Raw genomic sequence first — 20,632 nt, 5'->3', positions numbered from 1 at the left:
CTCCTGGGCTCAAGCAATCCTCCTGCCTCAGCCTCCTTAGTAGCTGGGACTACAGGCATATGCCACTGTGACTGGCTAATTTTTTTTATTTTTTGTGGAGACAGGGTCTCAATATGTTGCCCAGGCTGTTCTGGAACTCCTGGCCTCAAGTAATCCTCCCGCCTCCTGAAGTGCTGGGATTACAGGCATGAGCTAGCGCCCCGGGCCTCTGGTTCAAATTCTCATCTATCAATGATAAGACCACCGTTCTCTCCAGCTCAGGGCTGTGGTCTGGGAATTATTGTGGTATAACTGACTTTTTTTATTTCACTTTTCAGATGCTTTAAGCAAGACCTTTAATGAGCTTCATTTTGAGGTAGTACATTTTGAAGACTCTACAGCAAAAGAAATCCATGAGGTTCTGAGGGTCTACCAAAGCATGGACCACAGTAACAAAGACTGCTTCATCTGCTGCATCCTCTCCCATGGAGACAAGGGCATCGTCTATGGCACCGATGGAGAGGAGGTCTCCATCTATGAGCTGACATCTTATTTCACTGGTTCGAACTGCCCCTCTCTTGCTGGAAAACCCAAAGTCTTTTTTATTCAGGCTTGTCAAGGGGATAATTACCAGAAAGGTATACCAGTTGAGACTGACTCAGAGCAGAAGGAAGCCTATTTAGAAATGGACGTATCATTTCAAAAGAGATATATCCCAGATGAGGCTGACTTTCTGCTGGGGATGGCTACTGTGAACAACTGTGTTTCCTACCGAAACCCTGCAGAGGGGACCTGGTATATCCAGTCACTTTGCCAGAGCCTGAGAGAAAGATGTCCTCGGTAAGTCTTGCCTACCCACCTCTCCTCAGTGTTATACCATGTGGCCCCTTCCCCATCACTACTACTGCATATCCATATTCAGAGCCCATTAGAAAGGGCGTCATGGTTGAGTCAATATTGACAGATCAGAGAAATGTCCGGGGGAGTGGTTTCCATTCATCTGTAAATGTCTAGCTGTGGATCACGTAGCTATGCTTCCCAGGTCAGTTGGAAAATGGCAAGTGTTAACAGTTTTAGTTTGTAGATGGAAAAACTGAGATACTTTTTTCTTTATTCAAGCACCTCAAAATACAATTAGGGTATCACAGAGCTGGAAAGGATTGTAAAGTCATATAGTCCAGCTCTTTCTTTAGGTATAAACATGACTGAGCCAACTCAACTAGTTTTGGAAGTCTTCCAAGAAGGCAGCAACCCACGTCAATGTTTAACATCCTCCAACTCTGTGAAAGTTCCTTTTCTTTTTTAAGACAGGGTCTCGCTTTGTCGCCTGGGCTAGAGTGCAGCGGCATCATCATAGCTCACTGCAACCTCAAACTCCTGGGCTGAAGCGATCATCTCACCTCAGCCTTCCAAAGTGCTAGGATTACAGGCTTGAACCACCACACCTGGCCAAAAGTTCTATAATAGCTAACCAAGCTCAAACTCTCTCGGTGCATTGTGGGAGATACGTAGCAAAGAGTAGGAACGTTTTTATATTAATATTTCCCCTAATTTGGCCTGTTTTGAAGCCACAAAATGTGGGAAAATATCCTTCCCTCATTTATTATATCATCCGCTTCCTTTAGTTAAATTATGGTTTCATGTGTCACAGTTCACCCAAATGCACACACAACTGACAGATATGAATAGCAAGGAATCTTCTGCAGGTTCCTTCCGGCCCTGTATCTCATTATGTTTTAAGCATATGAAGAGCGAGAATTTCCCATGGTATATAAAAGAGTGAACCATAACATCAGTGTTATGTTTTCATTTTGTAACTCAAACCACGAGTCCTGCCAGGTTTTGGGTGCTAGCTGCTAGCTCTTGAGGTGGATGAAGAGGTTGCCCGACAAAACTGCCAAGAGACCTTGGTGAGAAGAAAGTGGGGGAAGCTGCAGAAGGCATTCAACTTTCACTTGCCCAAACCTTGATTGCATCAAAGACGAATCTACAGAGGCAAAGTCAATGTGAACCAGAAAGTACTGGGGACGTTGAGGTGATTGGTGGGGCCAAATAACATAGTACGTGGAGCAGTGTGACATACACACAGGTCAGGAGGGAAAGAAACCAAATCTAACACTGACACTGAGGTTTCTAATGGTCAGCAGAGATCCCGCACAAACCAAAGGTAAGTTATGAAGCTCTGGGAAAACTCATTTACCTGGAAAGCTGGGGTAGGTCTTGGTTTAGCAACTTATTATTTCAAATGGCTGATGTTTTGAGAGAAAGAATGACAGAACTATCGCTGAGCACAGCAGATGAGTCAGCTCATCAGCTATTTTTCCCTCATGGCTGGTCACAGTGTTATGTGATGTTTTTCAGAGGTGACGATATTCTCACCATCCTGACTGAAGTGAACTATGAAGTGAGCAACAAGGATGACAGGAAACACATGGGGAAACAGATGCCACAGCCTTCCTTCACTCTGAGGAAAAAACTCTTCTTTCCCCTTAATTGATACTATGTTTACCTGTATAACACTATAGTTGTTTCTTGCTGCTCTTTTTCATGGCATTTTGCACAATCGTTAGGTTAAAGTTAATATGATATTAACTTTTATGCCTTAAGCTAACTTTCACACTATGTAAATATTTTTTAAATTAAAAATTTGATTTAATTCTTTTAAAATTATGATTATTTTGCAAGCTTTTTAATAATCTATTGCCAAGCTCTCCTTTTAGCTGCTAATATGTAAATTGCTGCATATTAGACAACATATTTGCTTCATGCTAATGTTGCACTCTTCCTTTCATGCATTTGCACTGTTCTTTCTACCTGTGATCAGCTTATTCTACAGCTTTAGCCAGCTTTAAAACTGCATTATTTTTTAGAATTTTTTTCAAAAATATTTTAATAGAATAAAATATAATCTTATTTTACTTTTCCTTGGAGATTTTTTTGTGATTGATTGTGTTTGTGTTTGTTTACTTTTTGTTTTTTGCCAATGGCGTCTCACAGGTGGAAAACGTTTGCATCACAGGTATGTTTCCCTTGAGCCTCCCACTACTGGCTCATATAGTTGTATTTTTACAATTTGTTGTCAACATTTAAAAAATGGGAGCTGTCACACGAAATCCAGAATACCTTCTTTTAAAAAATCAGGATATTTCACAACATTGACTCCATGCTCCTGTCTGGCAACGGGTCCGAGGAGCGCCCCCTTCCGACAGGCGCGCACCCTGCCATTCAACAAGCTCCACCCGCTCGGCCCCAACCCCGCCCCACCTCCTCCCTGGCGGATTGTTTTTCCTCACGTTCAGCCCACTTCACTTACTCACGTTGCCTGCCCTGTGGGCATTTGAATTCTGGTGATGATTTAGGGAAGGTGGGAAGAATCATCAGAAATTCCTCCTAAGTCATAGGTTAGGGAACATGATTGAGAGGCGAGAAAGGGAGGGAGACGTGCATAAAAGAAAAAGATTTCCAAATCAAATCAATAAATTATCTTTTTGGCTAGCAAAAGTCCCGAGGGGACACATGATACATGCCAAAACACAATCAACGTTCAGCAGGAAGAAGGCCTCCAAATCAGTCCCTTTCTAATGAAATATGAAAAGGTGGGGGGGGTTGGGAAATGGTACAAAGCCCAGAGAAAGCTCAGTTCCAGGTACAGAGGACATGGCTTTGCAATGAAGAGTCGTGATAAGCTGTGCAGCTGAGATGAGAAGTCAAACTTTCCCAGCCGCTCAGAAGAAAGCAAATTGTGAAGAGACAAAAACAGAGTCAGAGCAACCCAGGAACCAAACTCATTATATGCATTTCTCAAGAAAAACTCACAGGAGTTCCCTAGGCCTACAGGATGGTGTGCCCACCATCTTCAGCTACAGAGAGCAACTTTTTGTTTCTGATTCTTGCCCTTTGCTATTATCATCTTCTAAGGTGTCAGAATCATCTTCATAAGCAGGACTAGAAGCCAATCTCCTAGAACGTCCTTCAAAAATTTCTTCATTCTTGGCAATTATATTTTGCCTGTAAAAGGAAAGGGAACATGTATCACCACAGACTCGAAAGGTAGAAAGGGTATAGGATATTTGGGGAGCGGGGAGAAACGTGGCTTTACTCCTTCATCAGGGGCAGTCTCACTCATTACTTGCAGTGGTTTTGAATTTAGTGACCAAATTCCCATGTGAGGAACTTTCTACTATGCAATGAATACCTTTCCTTTATTAAAGTATAGACCAAAATTTCTTTTGATGATTTAAGATGCATATTCAGGTAAGGGTATAATTTCTGATAGCAGTTGATTTCCACAGGCACCAGAAGCAGCTGGATCTAAGGCTAAACCACCAAACTCAGAGGATTTGAAAATGACCCTCAGCTACAGAACTAAATAAACTCAGAAACTGGCAGATAAATTTCCTGTGTTGTTTTGCATATAGATGGAGACACAGGTAAAGGAGAGAAGTCTAGACACAGCCCCGCTTCACCTTGGATGAACCGTCTGGCCTCTGCAGTTTACTCTGTGCCCAGGCCAGAGCGACATACCCTCCTCTGGAAAGTGCCTCTGCCTTGACGTCACCAGGGAGTACCTGGCTCATCTTCCTAACCTACTCCTCACTCGCACTCCTTCCCACTCCTCAAGACAATCAGCCGCATCTTTTTGAGCAGCAGCATCCACACCTTAGATGATTGTTTTCCTGTGTCAGGCTCTGTATGGTGTATTTATACTTGTCCTCAGCTTCGGCAAGCTTGGTCTGCAGCATTTTCTCCAGATTTCCCACCGCAGTTTTCTGAAAGACATACATTTTAATAGCTATCTTTTCAAACCCAGCACCATCCAGGGCAGAGCCACATGACAGAGCGGTACAGAGACTCGAGATCCTCCCCCAACCCCCATCCCCCCTCCAGCCAGGACTCACCTCTCTCTGGAGTTCCAACTGGGTATGGTAGAGGTTTGTGTTAAGTGACTCTAAGATAAGAGCTTGTGCCTGCAACTCTTCCTCTATGACCTGCAGAAGAAATTGTTTCAAGACGTCATACTGGTGTCTATCTATTTATTTTCTTCTCCAGGACACTTGGACTAGAATGCAAAGCAATGACTTCAGCCACTCCTCCTGCACCACTCACGGCCAGTCGCCACACCCTGTTAATTCTACCCGCTCTCTGTCGTGCCCATCTGTACCCTTGTCTTCAGCCTCACTGTCACTGCTGCAGAGCCAGCCCCCACCAGAGCTCACAGGGAACGTTACAATGGCTCTCAGCCATTCATCCACTGCACAAGTCTTTATTAAATACCTACTACTGATCCCAACTATATGACACCTTGGAAAAGGCAAAAATATAGAGATAGTAAAAGGATTAGTGGCTGCCAGGGGGTTGGGAAGGGAAGGGAGGGATGAAAGTGGGGGGCGGGGGAGGGCAGAGGGTATTTTTAGAGCAGCAAAACTATTCTGTATGATACTGCAGTGGTGTACACATAACGTGATGCATTAGGCAAAACCCATAGAATGGACAACACAAACAGTGAACCCCAATGTAAACTGTGGGCTCTAGTTAATAATAATGCATCAGTATTGGCTCATCAATTGTAACTAAAGTACCACCCTGATCCAAGATGTTAGTAATAGGGGAAACTGTGATGTGGGGTTGGGGAGTATATGGGAACTCTCTGTTAGTTCTTCTACTTAGTTCTTCTACTCTTCTACTTAGTTTCTTTATGAACCTAAAAGTGCTCTAAAAATAGTCTGTCAATTAAAAAAACCCTCTACTAAAGAATGAATAGGAGCCTGGGCAAAGGTTCTTAGAAGGCAAATGCTTAGTGCATTTGAGGACCTGAAGGAGCACCAGCATGGCCAGAATAGAGACAGCAGGCAGGAGCATGGGCCAAGGTGAGGAGATCCAGAGGAGCCAGGTCGTACCTGAGAGGCCAGGTCACCTGAGAACAATGGCATGCCATCAAAGGGTGCCTGCACGCATGTCACCGCTCTGTGGAGAATGGATTAGAGGGGCAAGGGAGAGGGGGCTCAGGAGGGGGTGCTACTGTGGTGCAGGTGAGAAATGATGGATGAGGGTACGGTGGCAACAGAGTTGGAGAGCAGGGGATGAATTTGGGATATGCTATAGAGGACTGGCTGACGCTGATGGGTTGGATGTGGGAGAGTGACAGGAAGGAAGAATCAGGGATGACTTTAGGTCTAGGCTTGAACAGCTGAGAGACCTGACAATTTGGGGACTCAAATCTCTGGTGGAAAATCAAGGCTGGCATTAACGTGTGAATTTTGAGGTGTCTGTAAGTCACCTATGTGGAAATGTCAAGAGGGCAGCTGGATGTGCAGGCCTGGGGCTCAGAGGAGGGGTGAGGCTGGAGGTATCAACCTCAGGTGTTGGCACAGAGACAGCTTTTCCATCTATGTGGAGAGATGAACGCACCTCAGGAGAAAGAGGAGATAAAGAAGTGGGGTCGGCCGGGCGCGGTGGCTCACACCTGTAATCCTAGCACTCTGGGAGGCCGAGGCGGGTGGATCGTTCAAGGTCAGGAGTTTGAGACCAGCCTGAGCAAGAGCGAGACCCCATCTCTACTAAAAATAGAAAAAAATTATATGGACAACTAAAAATATATATATAGAAAAATTAGCCGGGCATAGTGGCGCATGCCTGTAGTCCCAGCTACTCGGGAGGCTGAGGCAGGAGGATCGCTTGAGCCCAGGAGTTTGAGGTTGCTGTGAGCTAGGCTGATGCCACAGCACTCACTCTAGCCTGGGCAACAAAGTGAGACTCTGTCTCAAAAAAAAAAAAAAAAAAAAAAAAAAAGAAGTGGGGTCAAGGACCAAGCCCTGAAACATTCCAGGACTTGGGGTTAGGTGGATGGGAGGACCTAGCCAAGGAGATTGAGAAGAAGTGGCCAAGGAGGTAAAGGAAACCCCAGAAGTCTATGGAAGCCCAGAGAGGTGAGTGTTTCAAGGAAGGAGTGATCCACCGCACCTGCTACTGCCAACTCAAGTGAGGGAGGATTTGGCAACTTGGAAGTTACTGGTGATTTTAACAAGAGCGGTTTCCGTGGTTGGAGTGGGAGCAGAAGCTAGACTGAGGGGAAAAGGGAGGTGACCCTTCCAACAGGTCCCGCCTCCCCTCTTTTCCCTCTTCAGACTCTGTCCTCTGCATTGCTGCAGAGTTCTTTTCCCAAGTGATGCTCTCTTCCTGCCAAAACTCCAGTGGCTCCCACCAATGACAGAATTAAATCCAGACTTCTTGTGATGATGAATGGGGCTACTGAAGTTCCTATGGGTGCAGCATTAAACAAAAACAAACAAAAAGACCTCCTTGTCTTTATCTATGGGCAAACCGGACGCTGGGTTCACTTTCTGTTCTGTTCTTCTGGAAAGCTGTGTTAAAGGTGGAATGCCAGTGGGCGACACTGCTTAGAGTGAAACAATCCCAGGCTGGTGAACTGCATCTGCCCTGGGAGGCCTAGGGGGCACACCAGCACCTGGTAGGAGGCCACGGCTTTGGGCTTCCCTGGGGGCAGGGACTCTTGTAACTGGGCATGACCTGGAAGATATGCCCGTGGATCTGTGACAAAGATATTGGACGACAGGCTTCTAAGCCAGGATAGCTCCTGTGCTCACCTATGTGAGTCTCATTTCTCCTCACCTGAGCTGTTTCTTCTGGGGCCACATGAGACTAGCCCTGGACCACTGTGAGAGCTGTTACGAGGCTCCCACAGAAGAGGAATCCCCCGATTCTGCCCCCCTGGCAGGCTGTGCTTCCTGCCCCGTAGCCTTGTAAGTGAATCCAGCAAAGGGTGGCCCGTGGTGCCATGCGAGTGTGACATTCCAGCTGGAACTCAAAGCCTCTCAGCCGCTGGCCATTAGTACCTTTCCTAATCTGCCTTGCTGTTCTTTTCATACACCAGGTCCTTTCATTATGTCCCCAACTTTACTTACATTCATCTTTCAGGTTGGACCTCCACCCTCACCCTCTCCACATTCTGAGATTCAGAACCACTCCTCACCTGTCAAAACCAGCTAAAAGGCCATACGGTAACCTTCGTGACCCTATCGCCCACTCCACCAATCAGCGTTTCTTTCCTCCAGAGGAATTACATTATGCTTATATTTTAGCGTAAATATGTCTGTTTTTCCCTATTTATGATCTTTGTAGTACCTCATAATCAGCACCTAGAAGCTCCATATGCATTCTGTTAGGTGCAGAAGAGGCTAAAAGAATAAACTAGGTAAGTCTCTGCTTCCAGGTGTCAGCCCCACGTAACTGCTGCATGTCCTCAGAGCCCTAGAGCTCCTCCCATGTAATGAGCACCCTCCTAAGCCGTATGAACTTGGGAGATGCCATCATGTACTGCAGTTGCGTTATGCAAAGCACTATACCAGGTTACTTTGCATTCTTTCTTTCATGTATTCATTCAAAAATCAATTACTATTTACTGAATGCCCGTGATGTGCCAGGCGCTGTTCTAGGAACTGGGGATTAATAGCAAAGAAAACAGAAAAACATCCCTGCCTTCATTGAGTTTATCAGCTTAGAAGATAATAAATCTGTGTAAAAAAATAAAACAGAAAAAAGGCAGCGCTGGGGCAGGAGCTGAGCCCTTACGTAGAGTGGCTGCTGAGCAGGCGGCATTTGAGTAAAGACCGGAAGGAGGAACGTTAGTCAGTCATGTGGATTTCTGGGAAAGAGCTTTCCAGGAAGAGAGACTATCTAGAACACAGGCGCCCTAGGCAGGAGCATCCCGGCCCGTTAAAGAAACAGCAAGGAGGCCAGTGCCTCAGGGGCAGAGTGATGGGGGGAAGAAAGAGAAGAAGAAGTTGGGGGAGAGAACCACCAGCAAAGAGAAGATGGAACAATGCCTGGAGCCAACACAGGACTGGAATAGTTTCATAGTCCCCCAGCCAGAGTAGAAAAACCTAACGCCAAGGGCATTGCATAGAGTACTCAGAAGGGGGTTACCTCAGTAGTGAGACAAATTAGTTCTGCCCTAAAGACTGCTTTAATTCTGCCTAACAAAGCTTAAAAGCAAGCCTCGAGAGGATCAAACTGTTTCCAAGTTACTTAACTGCATCCTAGGGTAAAGCTCAAGAATCTTTAAATGAATATAAAAATATTCAGCACCCAATAAGGTGAACTTCACAATGGCTGGCATCCAATAAAAAAAAAAAAAAAAACTTCCAGGCACGTAAACAATATGACCATAAATGAGGAGAAAAATCAATAAATAGAAACAGACCCAGGTAGAATTAGTAGACAAGCTCATTGAAACAATTATCGTACTATACTGGGTCTACCTGGCTCCAAAGCCCATTTCTTTAGCTTGTAGGACATCCCGGTCTGTTTGCCCCTCAAACAGAAGTCCCGCCTGGGCCTTAGATATCATTCCTTTATAATGTCTTCATAACGACTAATCTTTTCCCAAACACCCATTCTGGATCTAAATTAAATTCCCAGGGAAGAAAGAACCACAAGTCATTTTGTGGGTTTGAACAGCTGTTCTCTGCAGCTGGCTCCCACAAAGTGCCACAATTTGTCCCAGAAGCGTAGAGTTCCTTGAGGAAGCTGTCATCTGTGGGGTACAACTCAAGAGTTTTAAGGAGAGGCTTGGAGACAGAGTGCCACAGGGGACAGTTTTATACCTTTCAGAGTTCAAAGGGAGGGACTTGGCATTTTATAATTCAAAGTCCTCTTGTGGTTTGAAGCTTGCTAGAAAGGAAAGGCATTCACAATTGAAGATCACACAGTATATTGCTAATACATTTGCTCAAATCTTACTCTAAAAGGACACCACTGGCTTTGTTTTACGGACTGTTTCAAAACTCCTCCTTGACTTACTGAGTTCAATAAATTCAGCTTTAGGTCTTCCATTCTTTATTGGTTTTAGAAAAATTATCATAGATTCCATTTTACTGAGAGTCTATCATTTTACAGATGCATTTGTAAGACGCCAAGTGCACAGGGAAGGATGACAAAGCTTACCGCCTTGCTCTTTCTCAGCTCCTCTATTTGCAAGGTGTCACTGTCATGTTGTTTCAAGAGCTCCTAAAAACAATTTTATTTGGAAAAGGTCAGCACTGTGGTTCTGACACTTTTTTCAGGAAGTTAAGAAAGCCAGAATAGGATTCAGAAATATAATATTCACCAAAGCTTAGACATTGGTATAATGAAGCACACATTATAAACTAATGACATGACATGTTGAGGTTAATGAAAATCTTATGTACGTGCAACTTTATCACATTGACAAATATTAAAAGAAATGTTTTCATCAAAAGCTTTTTAAAAGTCAGTGTACATATTCAGTACTGTTAAAAATTCAATTCTCCACAGATTAATCTTTAGACTCAATGCATTCCCAGTCAAAATAGCAGTAGGCTGTCTTGGCAAACTAACTCCACATTGACAAGCTAGTTCTAAAATTTATATAAAAAACAAAGGATGTAGAAAAATAAAATAATCTTGAAAAACAATAGGAAACTAGTTAAATGATCTTTACTACTACTCAGGCTTCAGTAATTAAGACAATGTGTTGTTGACCTAAGTATAGACAAACAATCAAATGGAACAGAATGGAGAGTCTGACCCCCCACCACCAAAATGCGACAAAGACACCAAGGCAACTCAACAGGGAAAGGAAAGTTTTTTCAAAAAATGGTTCTGGAACAATTGGATATTCATAAGGAAAAAAAAAATGAACTATGACCTCCACTTTATGCACAAAAATTATTCAAAATGAGTCATAGAATCATAGAAGCTAAAATTACAAAGCTTCTAAAAAATTAGAATATCTTTATGACCTTCGAATAAGCAAAGATTTTGTAGAGAGGACACAAAAAACTGTAACCATAAAAATAAAAAAATTGATAATTTGCCTTTGATCAAAATTAAAAACTGGGCCGGGTGCAGTGGCTCACGCCTGTAATCCTAGCACTCTGGGAGGCTGAGGTGGGAGGATCGATCACTTGAGGCCAGGAGTTCGAGACCAGCCTGAGCAAGAGTGAGACCCCATCTCTACTAAAAATAGAAAGAAATTATATGGACAGCTAAAAATATATTTAGAAAAAAATTAGTCGGGCATGGTGGCACATGCCTGTAGTCCCAGCTACTAGGGAGGCTGAGGCAGAAGGATCCCTTAAACCCAGGAGTTTGAGGTTGCTGTGAGCTAAGCTGATGCCACGGCACTCTAGCCTGGGCAACAGAACAAGACTCTGTCTCAAAAAAATAAAAAAATAAAATAAAATAATTAAAAACTGCACATTGAACGACATCATTAATAAAACGAAAAGGCAAACCACAGACTGGGAGCCAATACTTGCAACATGTATGTCTGACAGAAAACTTGTATCTACAATATGAAAAGTGCTCCTACATGCCAATAATAAAAAGACAAGCAACTCTAATTTTTTTTTAAAAAACAGTTTTACTGAAATATAATTCACATACCATACAATGTACTAAAGCAACTCTAATTTCTTCAGATGACAAGAGACTTGAACAGACACTTTACAAAAGAAGACATATGAATGGTCCAGTAAGCACATGAAAAATTGCCTAACATAATCATCAGGGAAACTAAAACCATAATGAAGTATTACTTCATACCCACTGGTATGGCCAAAATTAAAAGATTGGCAGGACTAATTTTTGGAGGGTGTAGAGCAACTAGAATCCTCATATATTTAAGATGCAAGAGTTAAATGGTGCAACTACTTTGGAAAATAATTTGGCAATTTCTTGTAAAGTTAAACCTCTACTGCCCTAGAGTCCAGTAATAGCACTACAGCTATAGCAGCTATAGGCAAGGATAAGAAGGACATTCGGAGATGGGATTTGGGCAAAATAGAAAATTTCAGGTTCTGCACATTTAGCATTCTGTTGTTTTCTGTTAATCGCAATTTTCATCCCAATAACCTTGTGGTAAGACTGTCTAGTCTGTGATAAGACTTTCCAACAACTCTGTGTAAGACTATCTAGTCTGTGGTAAGACTGCCAATAACTGTGTCTAGTGTGTGGTAAGATGATCCAATAGCTCTGTGGTAGGACTGTCTAGCCTGTGGTAAGATTGTCTATCCTATAGTAAGATTGTCTGATAACTCTGTGTTAGGACTGTCTGACCTGTGGTAAGACAATCCAATAACCCAGTGGTAAGACTGTCCTATAACTGTGGCAAGATTGTCTAGCCCATGGTACGACTGTCCAATAACTCTGTGGTAGGACTGTCTAGCCTGTGGTAAGACTGTCCAATATCTCTATGGTAGGACTGTCTAGCCTGTGGTAAGACTGTCTAGCCTGTGGTAAGACCGTCCAATAACCCAGTGGTAAGATTGCCTAGCCTGTGATAAGAGTGTCTAGCTAAATAAAGGACAGAAAGACTGTCAGTCTACTTGCATATGTTTCCAGGCAACCTGGGAAAAGAGGAATATTTCCATAAAGACAGAAAGATCACCTAACTACAGAGCACACCTGGGAACTCGGATATACTGCCTGGACTACACATTCAACCACTGATGTGCTTTGGGCTGAGTTACCTCCTTCTCTCGAATGAAGTTCTCAAAGACAGCACTGTAGGATTCATTTATTTTCTTCTTTTCTTCTTCTGACTCTAACTCAAACTTTTTTGTCATTTTATTTTCTGTGGAGGTGAGAGGAAAGCACATGTATGTGTAAATGTGGGAAAAGCTGGTGCAGAGAGAAACCCAGAATATCTGAAGATAAAAGCAATTCAGACTGGGTCAAACTCAAGGTCCTTTCAGCCTGCTGTCCAGCCTCTGACACCCACCCGAGATGCTTGAGTGTGAGGTGAGCGTGGTGGTTGTCCTCAATCGCGTTAGTCATAGAGATTTACCACCACCATCACTGGTTTTTTGTGTGTAGTTTGTTTTGGATCTGTTGCTTATTATTTTGTGCATTCACTGTGCTAGAGCAACCACTATGCTTCCTTGGATATCCTTGTCTTAAAATAAAGCTCTTGGCTACTGTGACTTTGCCAGCAGTAACATTCATCTGTACTGAGCCCTGGTGTAGCCCTTAAACTGTTTTCCCTGGCAGAGAGATCTGCCAGCAGAGCCCCAATATCAAGTGAGATGAAGGTCAGGAGGTGGGGAAGGGAAACACAGATTTCCTCAGTGTCGCAATTCTGGGGATGGACAGGGAGTCTCTCTGGACTGTGTGGCACGGTGAGCAGCTGGCATCTGGTCTTTCAAATGAGTGCTTACACCCTAGACTTTGACAACAAGGGACAAGTGTCATATGAGTAGCTAGAAATCTGGGAGGTGACCTGGGTGTTGTTGCAGGTAAAGCCTCAAACAGGAGTAGCTCCAGGTCCCTTCCCCCGCCTTAATTACAGGGCTTCTTGTTACCTCTGGAGGTCAGAGTCTCCACCTGAATGTGAATTAACTTTCCCACTGAGTATCTGCATTTAAATGGGTGACCTGTTAAAATCAACTAAATACAAGATGAATGGGGTTGGGAGTAGGATGCAGAATTGGTCTGTAGAAGCCCCACTCCTGCCTCATCTAGTCTCCTAGGCCTGGGGCAGTCCCACACATCCCTCACTGCTTTTTCCCATTTATGAAGGTGCTCAGTGAGGGGGAGGTGCGCCTGTAGGATACTTCGTATGATCCAGGCTCTGTGTTAAGTGCTGAGACTATTAAAAATATTTACCAAACACATTCCTTTGTGGGAGATGTGGGGGTATAGAAGCTCTTGGTATAATGGATTGTATTGTTCCTCCCTCCACGTACAAATGAATATTTCACGTTCTAATTCCAGAATTCTTGGAACTTTGGGGTCCCCTGTATCTAGACAACAAAGCCTGTAGTCCCTGTAGCAAGTCCAACATTTGTTCCAGCCCATCATGGGCAAACTTGGACCCGGTAAGTTTTGGAAAGGTGTAGGCTTAGATCCCCTCCCCTTAAATCAGGTGTTTGAACTTCAAAAAAGACCCTGCCCTTGTTGTCACTTTGCTTTGTTGAAAACTCCAGGGCACCTTCCATTCAGGAATCTAGCATGTGGCCCGTCACCCGCAGTAAATACTTTCCTCAAGTGAAGACCAAGCTTCATGGTCGTTTTTTGGTACACTTGTCCTCAAAAAACTAGAAGTTTCTGTACTCACTTTGCTGTAGGAGCATCTTTTCCCGCTCTAACTTCTCATCTTTCTCCCATTCTGCCTTCCGCTTTGACCATTTGTCTTCCATTTCATCATAAATGCTATCCTGTGGAGGCACAAAGCTGCCATGAAGAGAATTGTCCTAGACAAGGGAGACCTGGAGAAGCTGCAAACTTCCTAGGGTGGGCCCTGCCCAGCGCTGCACACTGGCCATGGCACAGCATTGTGCCCTGGGCAGCTTCCGTCACTGAGGGGCCCCTCCCAGGTGACTGGTGGGAAATAAATTCCAGCCCTGCCCAGCAGAGAGCTTGTGGGACCCTCACGGTCAAGATGCACAGCAAATGATGCCTAGTAGTTAATTTGAACACACAGAAAACAATGGGATGTTTTTCAGTGTCCATTTTTTTCTCAGCAAATCTAACTTCCTTCTGTGGTTGCGGTTTAATAAGCCTGACTCAATGCCAGTCCTGTTGGTTGGCTCCGACTTCACGAGCATGGGGACAGCCCAGCTCTGGATGCTGCTAGCAGGATCCAACGACACTGACTCCCTTCCTTGTCAGGTTAGCAGTAGGATTCACACCCAGCCGATTCTATTCACCACTCACACTTCTTAGGCTCTGATCTGTGATGTTTTCCCTGACTGCATCAAGGAGTATCTTGAAAAAGGAGTTTTGGATATAAGTTCCAAAGTGAAACTGTGAGTGGTGGTGTTTAACCTTTGGTAGAGTGACCAGCCATCCTTGTTTGCCTGGCACTGAGGGGTCTCCTGAGATGTTCTGAGATGGCTGGAGCACTCCATGCTCTCTGCTTGTGGGCGTGCAAAGTGATTCAGTCTTTGTGGAGGGCCATTTGGCCAAATCTATTAAAAGCCTTTAAAATAATTTATTCCTTTTGACCCAGCACTCTACTTCTAGAATCAAAGATATTCAAAGTTTTATTACCATTACAGCAAGCAATTGGAAATAACTCAAATGGCCAGTAGTAGGGAAACAGTGAATGGCCAATGGCTGTTTCATTAGCATAATATCTAGTCATAAAAAGGAGGGGAAAGCTTCTGAAACGCCTGATGAAAAGAGGATACAAAAATGTATATGGATTTTTATATAGTGTGATCTCAACTTCCTTGGCCCTAAACCCACAGAATTTTAACAAAGTACAAATATTAACAGTGGTTGTCTTGGGTGGTGATATTTCTTTTTGTCATCGCTGTTGTTGGCTTTGTATTTCCATTTTTTAAAAAACAACGAGCAGCTATCACTTTTGTAATCACAAACATATTTTTTGGTGGGCCTCTTTAGAGACTGGGTGACTGACTTGTCATGCACAGAAGCCATCGGGCTTACACTTCTCCCTGGGTGCAGTTAGTGCCACTTAGGTCCAAGGATACTGGAGTTTCAGGACATTATTCTCCGGACAGGAGCTCCGGATTCATCCCAGCGCTACAGCCAGGAACGAGCCTTGCTCCTCTCACTCTCATCACCCAGCAAGGAGCTCTGTGTCTCACCTGATACAGATGAAACATATTCTTCAAATACTTATTTTCCTTTTCCATCTCGTCTGGACAAAAGGAAAACAACAACAAGGTCATGATTATTTGCACGTTTTCAAATTCCAGTGTGAGTTCTCCTGCACACCTTCCCACCCCAAACTCATCCCCCAGACAGTGAAACCTTTGTGTGCCCCAGAAATCACCCTGAAAACTTATTAGAAATGCAAATGCCTGGACCCCACCCTAAACCCACTGAATTGGGGTGTCAGGAGAGGGGCCTAGTATTTGCTGGATTTTGATTACACATCACGTCTGAGAACTAATCCCCAGGGGTAAACCAATATCTGTGGAAAAAGAGGAACAAAACCTAGTAGCATGCCTTTGCTTCTTTTTTAAAAAACATTTCCATTTTGGGCTGATTATTAAAATACTACATTGGAAAATTAGCAAAGTATAAAGTATAAATAAGATACCATCTTTAAGGCTCGGCGAGGTGGCTCATGCCTGTAATTCTAGCACTCTGGGAGGCCGAGACGGGTGGATCGTTTGAGCTCAGGAGTTTGAGACCAGCCTGAGCAAGAGCAAGACACCGTCTCTACTAAAAATAGAAAGAAATTATATGGACAACTAAAAATATACAGAAAAAATTAGCCGGGCATGGTGGCACATGCCTATAGTCCCAGCTACTCGGGAGGCTGAGGCAGGAGGATCACTTGAGCCCAGGAGTTTGAGGTTGCTGTGAGCTAAGCTGATGCCACGGCACTCTAGCCTGGGCAACAGAGTGAGACTCTGTCTCAAAAAAAAAAAAAAAAAAAAAAAAGGATAACATTTAAAAATATTTAAGGCAAAATTAAGGAAGAAGGTCATAGAATTTCTCCTTTTCTCTGTGGAGATTAGTCTACCCACCTGGAATTCTGAAGGATACACACTTGGCCCTTTCCAAGGGCAGCATAAACAAATGAGATATCTGGCCAGTACAACCCTTATGCATTATAAGGGGATAAAATCAAAGTTGTCAGTGAGAATTTAATGAAATACTATCATATAAGGTGAGGAAACTTGCTGAATTGAAATAGTATTATATTTGTTGAACTTTAAAAAATACTCTCACGCTCTCATCACACTGTTAAGGGCAGATATTTTTGTCCTCACTTTCCAGACGGGGAAATAGGAAGGAACTTTGTTCAGATCTTCCAGGAAAAGGAAGGACATTGGTAGACATGGTTTTTCCTCTTTTCAGTTTCATTTTTAGTCACTTTCTTCCCTTCCACAGCCCATCCATGGCCACGGAGTTCCTTGGCCCTAAACCCACAGAGTAGCCTCTTGTCCCTTCACCCAGGGTCATTCTCCCCGGTCCCAACAGTACCTAGCTTCTTTTGGGCAGCCAACTTCTCCTCCTTCAAGGTTGCTCTGTAGTTGTTCTCCAACTCACTGATCTCTGCTTTGTGAGCCTCTTTGAGCTCCCTGTGGGACCCCCAGAGAAGGCCACACTCATCAGTGAAAAGAAGTCCAGGGCTGAGCTGTGACAGTGACCTGACCCTACCCCTTTGCCCTCACACAGGAAGTAGGGCCCTCACTTCCTGAAGCACTCTCCCGGCATCTATCCAGAGGGTGAGAAGACCCCTCTTTTCTGCAATCACTGTTTTGAATAGGGCCAGTGGGGCCATAGGCTCTTCCCTAACAGTCAGCATAGTCTTTGCTCACTTTTGCCATTTGCTCACTTGGGAAACAGGGCTGCATTAGTACCCAGAATAATTTTAGTAGCCAAGGTCTCTTCAGCCTCCATCCCAGGCGGCAGATGTTGGCAGTGTTTAAGATGAGTGCTAAAATGAACGTCTATATGAGCTATCAAGCCATGAAAAGACGTGAAGGAACCTTAGACACATACCATGGAGTGAAAGAAGTCAGCCTGAAAAGGCTACATACTGTAAGTTTCCAACTATATGAAATTCTGAAAAAGGCAAGACTATGCAGACAGTAAAAGGATCAGTGTTTGCCCGGGTTTGGGGGGCATGAATAGGCAGAGCACAGCAGATTTTTAGGGCCATGAAACTATTCTGTATGACACTATAATGGTGGATACGTGTCCTCACACATTTGTCCAACCCATTGAATGTACAACACCGAGAGTGAACTCTAAAATAAACTATGGACTTTTGGTGTCAATGTGGGTTCATCAATTGTAACAAATGCACCACTCTGGTGGGGATGTTGATAATGAGGGAAGATATGTGTGTGGACGGGCAGTAGATATATGGGAAATCTCTGTACATTCTCCTCAATTTTTCTGTAAATTTATAACTGCTTAAAAAATAAAGTCTATAAATAAAAGAATGAATCCATAAATAAAAGGCTATGAATCAACTAGAAGTGCTGTCTCTTTACAAGGATTTCTTTTTATATTGCAAATGGACACTTTATAATTGTACATATTAATATTTATGGAGTAAAAGGTAATATGATTTATGAATACAATACGGAATAATTAAATCAAGCTAGTTAAAATATCACCTCAAATACTTAATGTTTTCTGTGGTGACAACATTTGAAATGTACTCTCAGCGATTTTGAAATGTACAATATTGTTAACTATATTCACCACGTCGTGAAATAGATCTAAAAAAATCCTGTATATCTACTGTCTGAGATGTTGTACCCTTTCACCATCATCTCCCCATTCCTCCCAGCCCCCAGCCTCTTTAACCACCATTCTACTCTCTGCTTCTGTGGGTTCTCTTGTTTCAGATTCCACATATAAGTGAGAACAGGTGGTGTTTGTCTTTCTGTGCCTGGCTAATTTCACTTAGCATAGTGTCCTCTAGTTCCATCCATGTTGATGCAAATGACAAAATTTTAGGCTAGATAGTTTTCCATTGTGCATATATACCACATTTTGTTTATCCACTCATTGGTTGATGGACACTTAGGTTAATTCTATAACTTGGTTATTGTAAATAGTGATACAATGAATTTGGGATTGCAAACATCTCTTTGACAAACTGATTCTAAATCTTTTCGATAAATACCCAGAAGTGGGACTGTGGGATCATAATGGTATTACTACTTTTAGTTTCTTGAGGACCTGCCATGCAGTTTTCCATAATGGCTGTACAAAGTTACAATGCCATCAGCAGTGTGTGCCTGTTCCCTTTCCTCCACATCCTCACTAACACTTGATATCTTTCATCTTCTTGATAGTAGCCATTCTGACAGGTGTGAGGGTATAGGTCAATGTTGTTTTAATTTGCATTTCCCTAAATATTAGTGATGTTGAGAATTTTTTCAGATATCTGTTGCCCATTTGTATGTCTTCTTTTGAGAAATGTCTATTTGGATCCCTTGTTGATTTTTTAATGGGATTTTTTTTTCTTGCTATTGAGTTGTTTGAGCTCCTTATATATTTTGGATATTAACCCCTTACTAGACGTATGGCTTATAAATATTTTCTCCTAATCTGTAGGTTGTCTCTTTACACTGTTAATTGTTTCCTTTGCTGTCTAGAAACCTTTTAGTTTGATGTAATCCCATTTGTCTATTTTTGCTTTTGTTGCCTGTGCTTTTGGGGTTAAATCTGAAAAATCATTGCCCAGATCAATGTCATGTAGCTATTTATTTATTTAGAGACAGAGTCTTACTCTGTTGCCCCAGGTAGAGTGCAGTGGCATCAATACAGCTCACTGTAACCTCAAACTCCTGGGCTCAAGCTATCCTCCTGCCTCAGCCTCCTGAGTAGCTGGGACTACAGGTGCACACCGCCACATCTGGCTGATTTTTCTATTTTTTGTAGAGACAGGGTCTCGCTGTTGCTTAGGCTGGTCTCTAACTCCTGACCTCAAGTGATTCTCCTACGTCGGTCTCCCAAAGTTCTAGGATTACAGGTATGAGCCACAGGGCCCAGCCACCTTTATGTTTTCTTTCTAGTAGTTTTACAGTTTCTGGTCTTATGCCTAAGTCTTTGATCCATTTTGAGGTTTTTTTTGTATATCTTGTGAGATGAGAGTCCAATTTTCTTCCTCTGCATGTGGATATCCAGTTTTCCCGACACATTTATTGAAGAAACTATCCTTTTACGATTGTATATTTTTGGCACCTTTGTCAAAAATCAATTGACTGTACACACGTGGGTTCATTTCTGGGCTCTCTGTTCTGTTCCATTGGTCTATGTGTCTATTTTTTTGGCCAGTACCATGCTGTTTTAATTACTATTACTTTGTAGTATAGTTTGAAATCAGGTGGTGTGATATCTCCAGCTTTGTTCTTTTTGCTTAGCATTGCCTTGTCTATTGAAAGATTTTTGTGGATCTATAAGAATTTTTAAATTGTCTCTATTTCTATGAAAAATGACACTGGAATTTTGACAGGGATTGCACTGAATCTGTAGATCACTTTGGGTAGTATGGCCATTTTAACAATATTAATTTTTCTAATTCACAAACATGGGTTTATCTTTCCATTTATTTGTGTCTTCTTCAATTTCTATTATCAGCATCTTATGGTTTTCAGTGTATAAGTCTTTCACCTCCTTGGTTAAATTTATTCATTCTTTTGTAGTTATTGTAAATAAGTTTGTTTTCTTGATTTCTTTTTTGGATAGTTCATTGTTGGGGTATAGAAACATTACTGATTTTTGTATGTTGATTGTGTATCCTACAGTTTTACTGAATTTGTTTTTTAGTTCTAAGAGTTTTTTGGTGGAGTCTTTAGGGTTTTCTCCATATAAGATCATGTTGTCAGAAAACAGGGACAATTTTACTTCTTCCTTTTTTATTTGGATGCCTTATTTCTTTCTTTTGTCTAATTGCTCTGGCAAGGACTTCCAATACTATTAATATGTTGAATAGAAGTGGTGAGAGTGGGCATCCCTGTCTTGTTCTAGACTTTGAGGAAAGGCTTTCAATTTTTCCCATTGAGTATAATGTTAGCTGTGAGTTTTTCATATATGGCCTTTATTGTGTTAGGGTACATTCCTTCTACATCTAATTTGGTGAGAGTTTTTATCATGAAAGGATGTTGAATTTGATCAAATGTATTTTCTGCATCTAACGAGATGATCATATGGTCTTTGTTCTTCA

The 20,632-nt window shown here is 42.7% G+C and overlaps 2 protein-coding genes across 2 annotated transcripts in view; one reads left to right on the top strand and one right to left on the bottom strand.

Annotated features, from left to right (window-relative positions):
• Window positions 1-2,825, top strand: part of CASP8 (caspase 8) — a 29,484-nt gene extending 26,659 nt beyond the window's left edge. Inside the window, exons 9-10 of the mRNA XM_069485281.1 lie at window positions 318-819; window positions 2,341-2,825. Of these exons, the coding sequence (XP_069341382.1) occupies window positions 318-819; window positions 2,341-2,476 (638 nt within the window). The 3' untranslated portion in view covers window positions 2,477-2,825. The remainder of the gene's footprint in view (window positions 1-317; window positions 820-2,340) is intronic.
• A 912-nt stretch (window positions 2,826-3,737) lies between these two features.
• The window catches only part of FLACC1 (flagellum associated containing coiled-coil domains 1), a 29,939-nt gene continuing 13,044 nt past the window's right edge, over window positions 3,738-20,632 (bottom strand). Inside the window, exons 7-14 of the mRNA XM_069468766.1 lie at window positions 16,927-17,024; window positions 15,576-15,628; window positions 14,078-14,177; window positions 12,492-12,595; window positions 9,943-10,005; window positions 4,878-4,967; window positions 4,639-4,748; window positions 3,738-3,987 (exon numbers count right to left, since the gene is read on the bottom strand). Coding sequence (XP_069324867.1) covers window positions 3,840-3,987; window positions 4,639-4,748; window positions 4,878-4,967; window positions 9,943-10,005; window positions 12,492-12,595; window positions 14,078-14,177; window positions 15,576-15,628; window positions 16,927-17,024 — 766 coding nt within the window. The 3' untranslated portion in view covers window positions 3,738-3,839. The remainder of the gene's footprint in view (window positions 3,988-4,638; window positions 4,749-4,877; window positions 4,968-9,942; window positions 10,006-12,491; window positions 12,596-14,077; window positions 14,178-15,575; window positions 15,629-16,926; window positions 17,025-20,632) is intronic.

The sequence above is a fragment of the Eulemur rufifrons genome, chromosome 1 (assembly GCF_041146395.1).
Source record: "Eulemur rufifrons isolate Redbay chromosome 1, OSU_ERuf_1, whole genome shotgun sequence".
In the NCBI taxonomy this organism is placed as follows: domain Eukaryota; kingdom Metazoa; phylum Chordata; class Mammalia; order Primates; family Lemuridae; genus Eulemur; species Eulemur rufifrons.
Note: the sequence above shows the minus strand (reverse complement) of the source record. Positions and strands in the feature narration are given on the sequence as shown.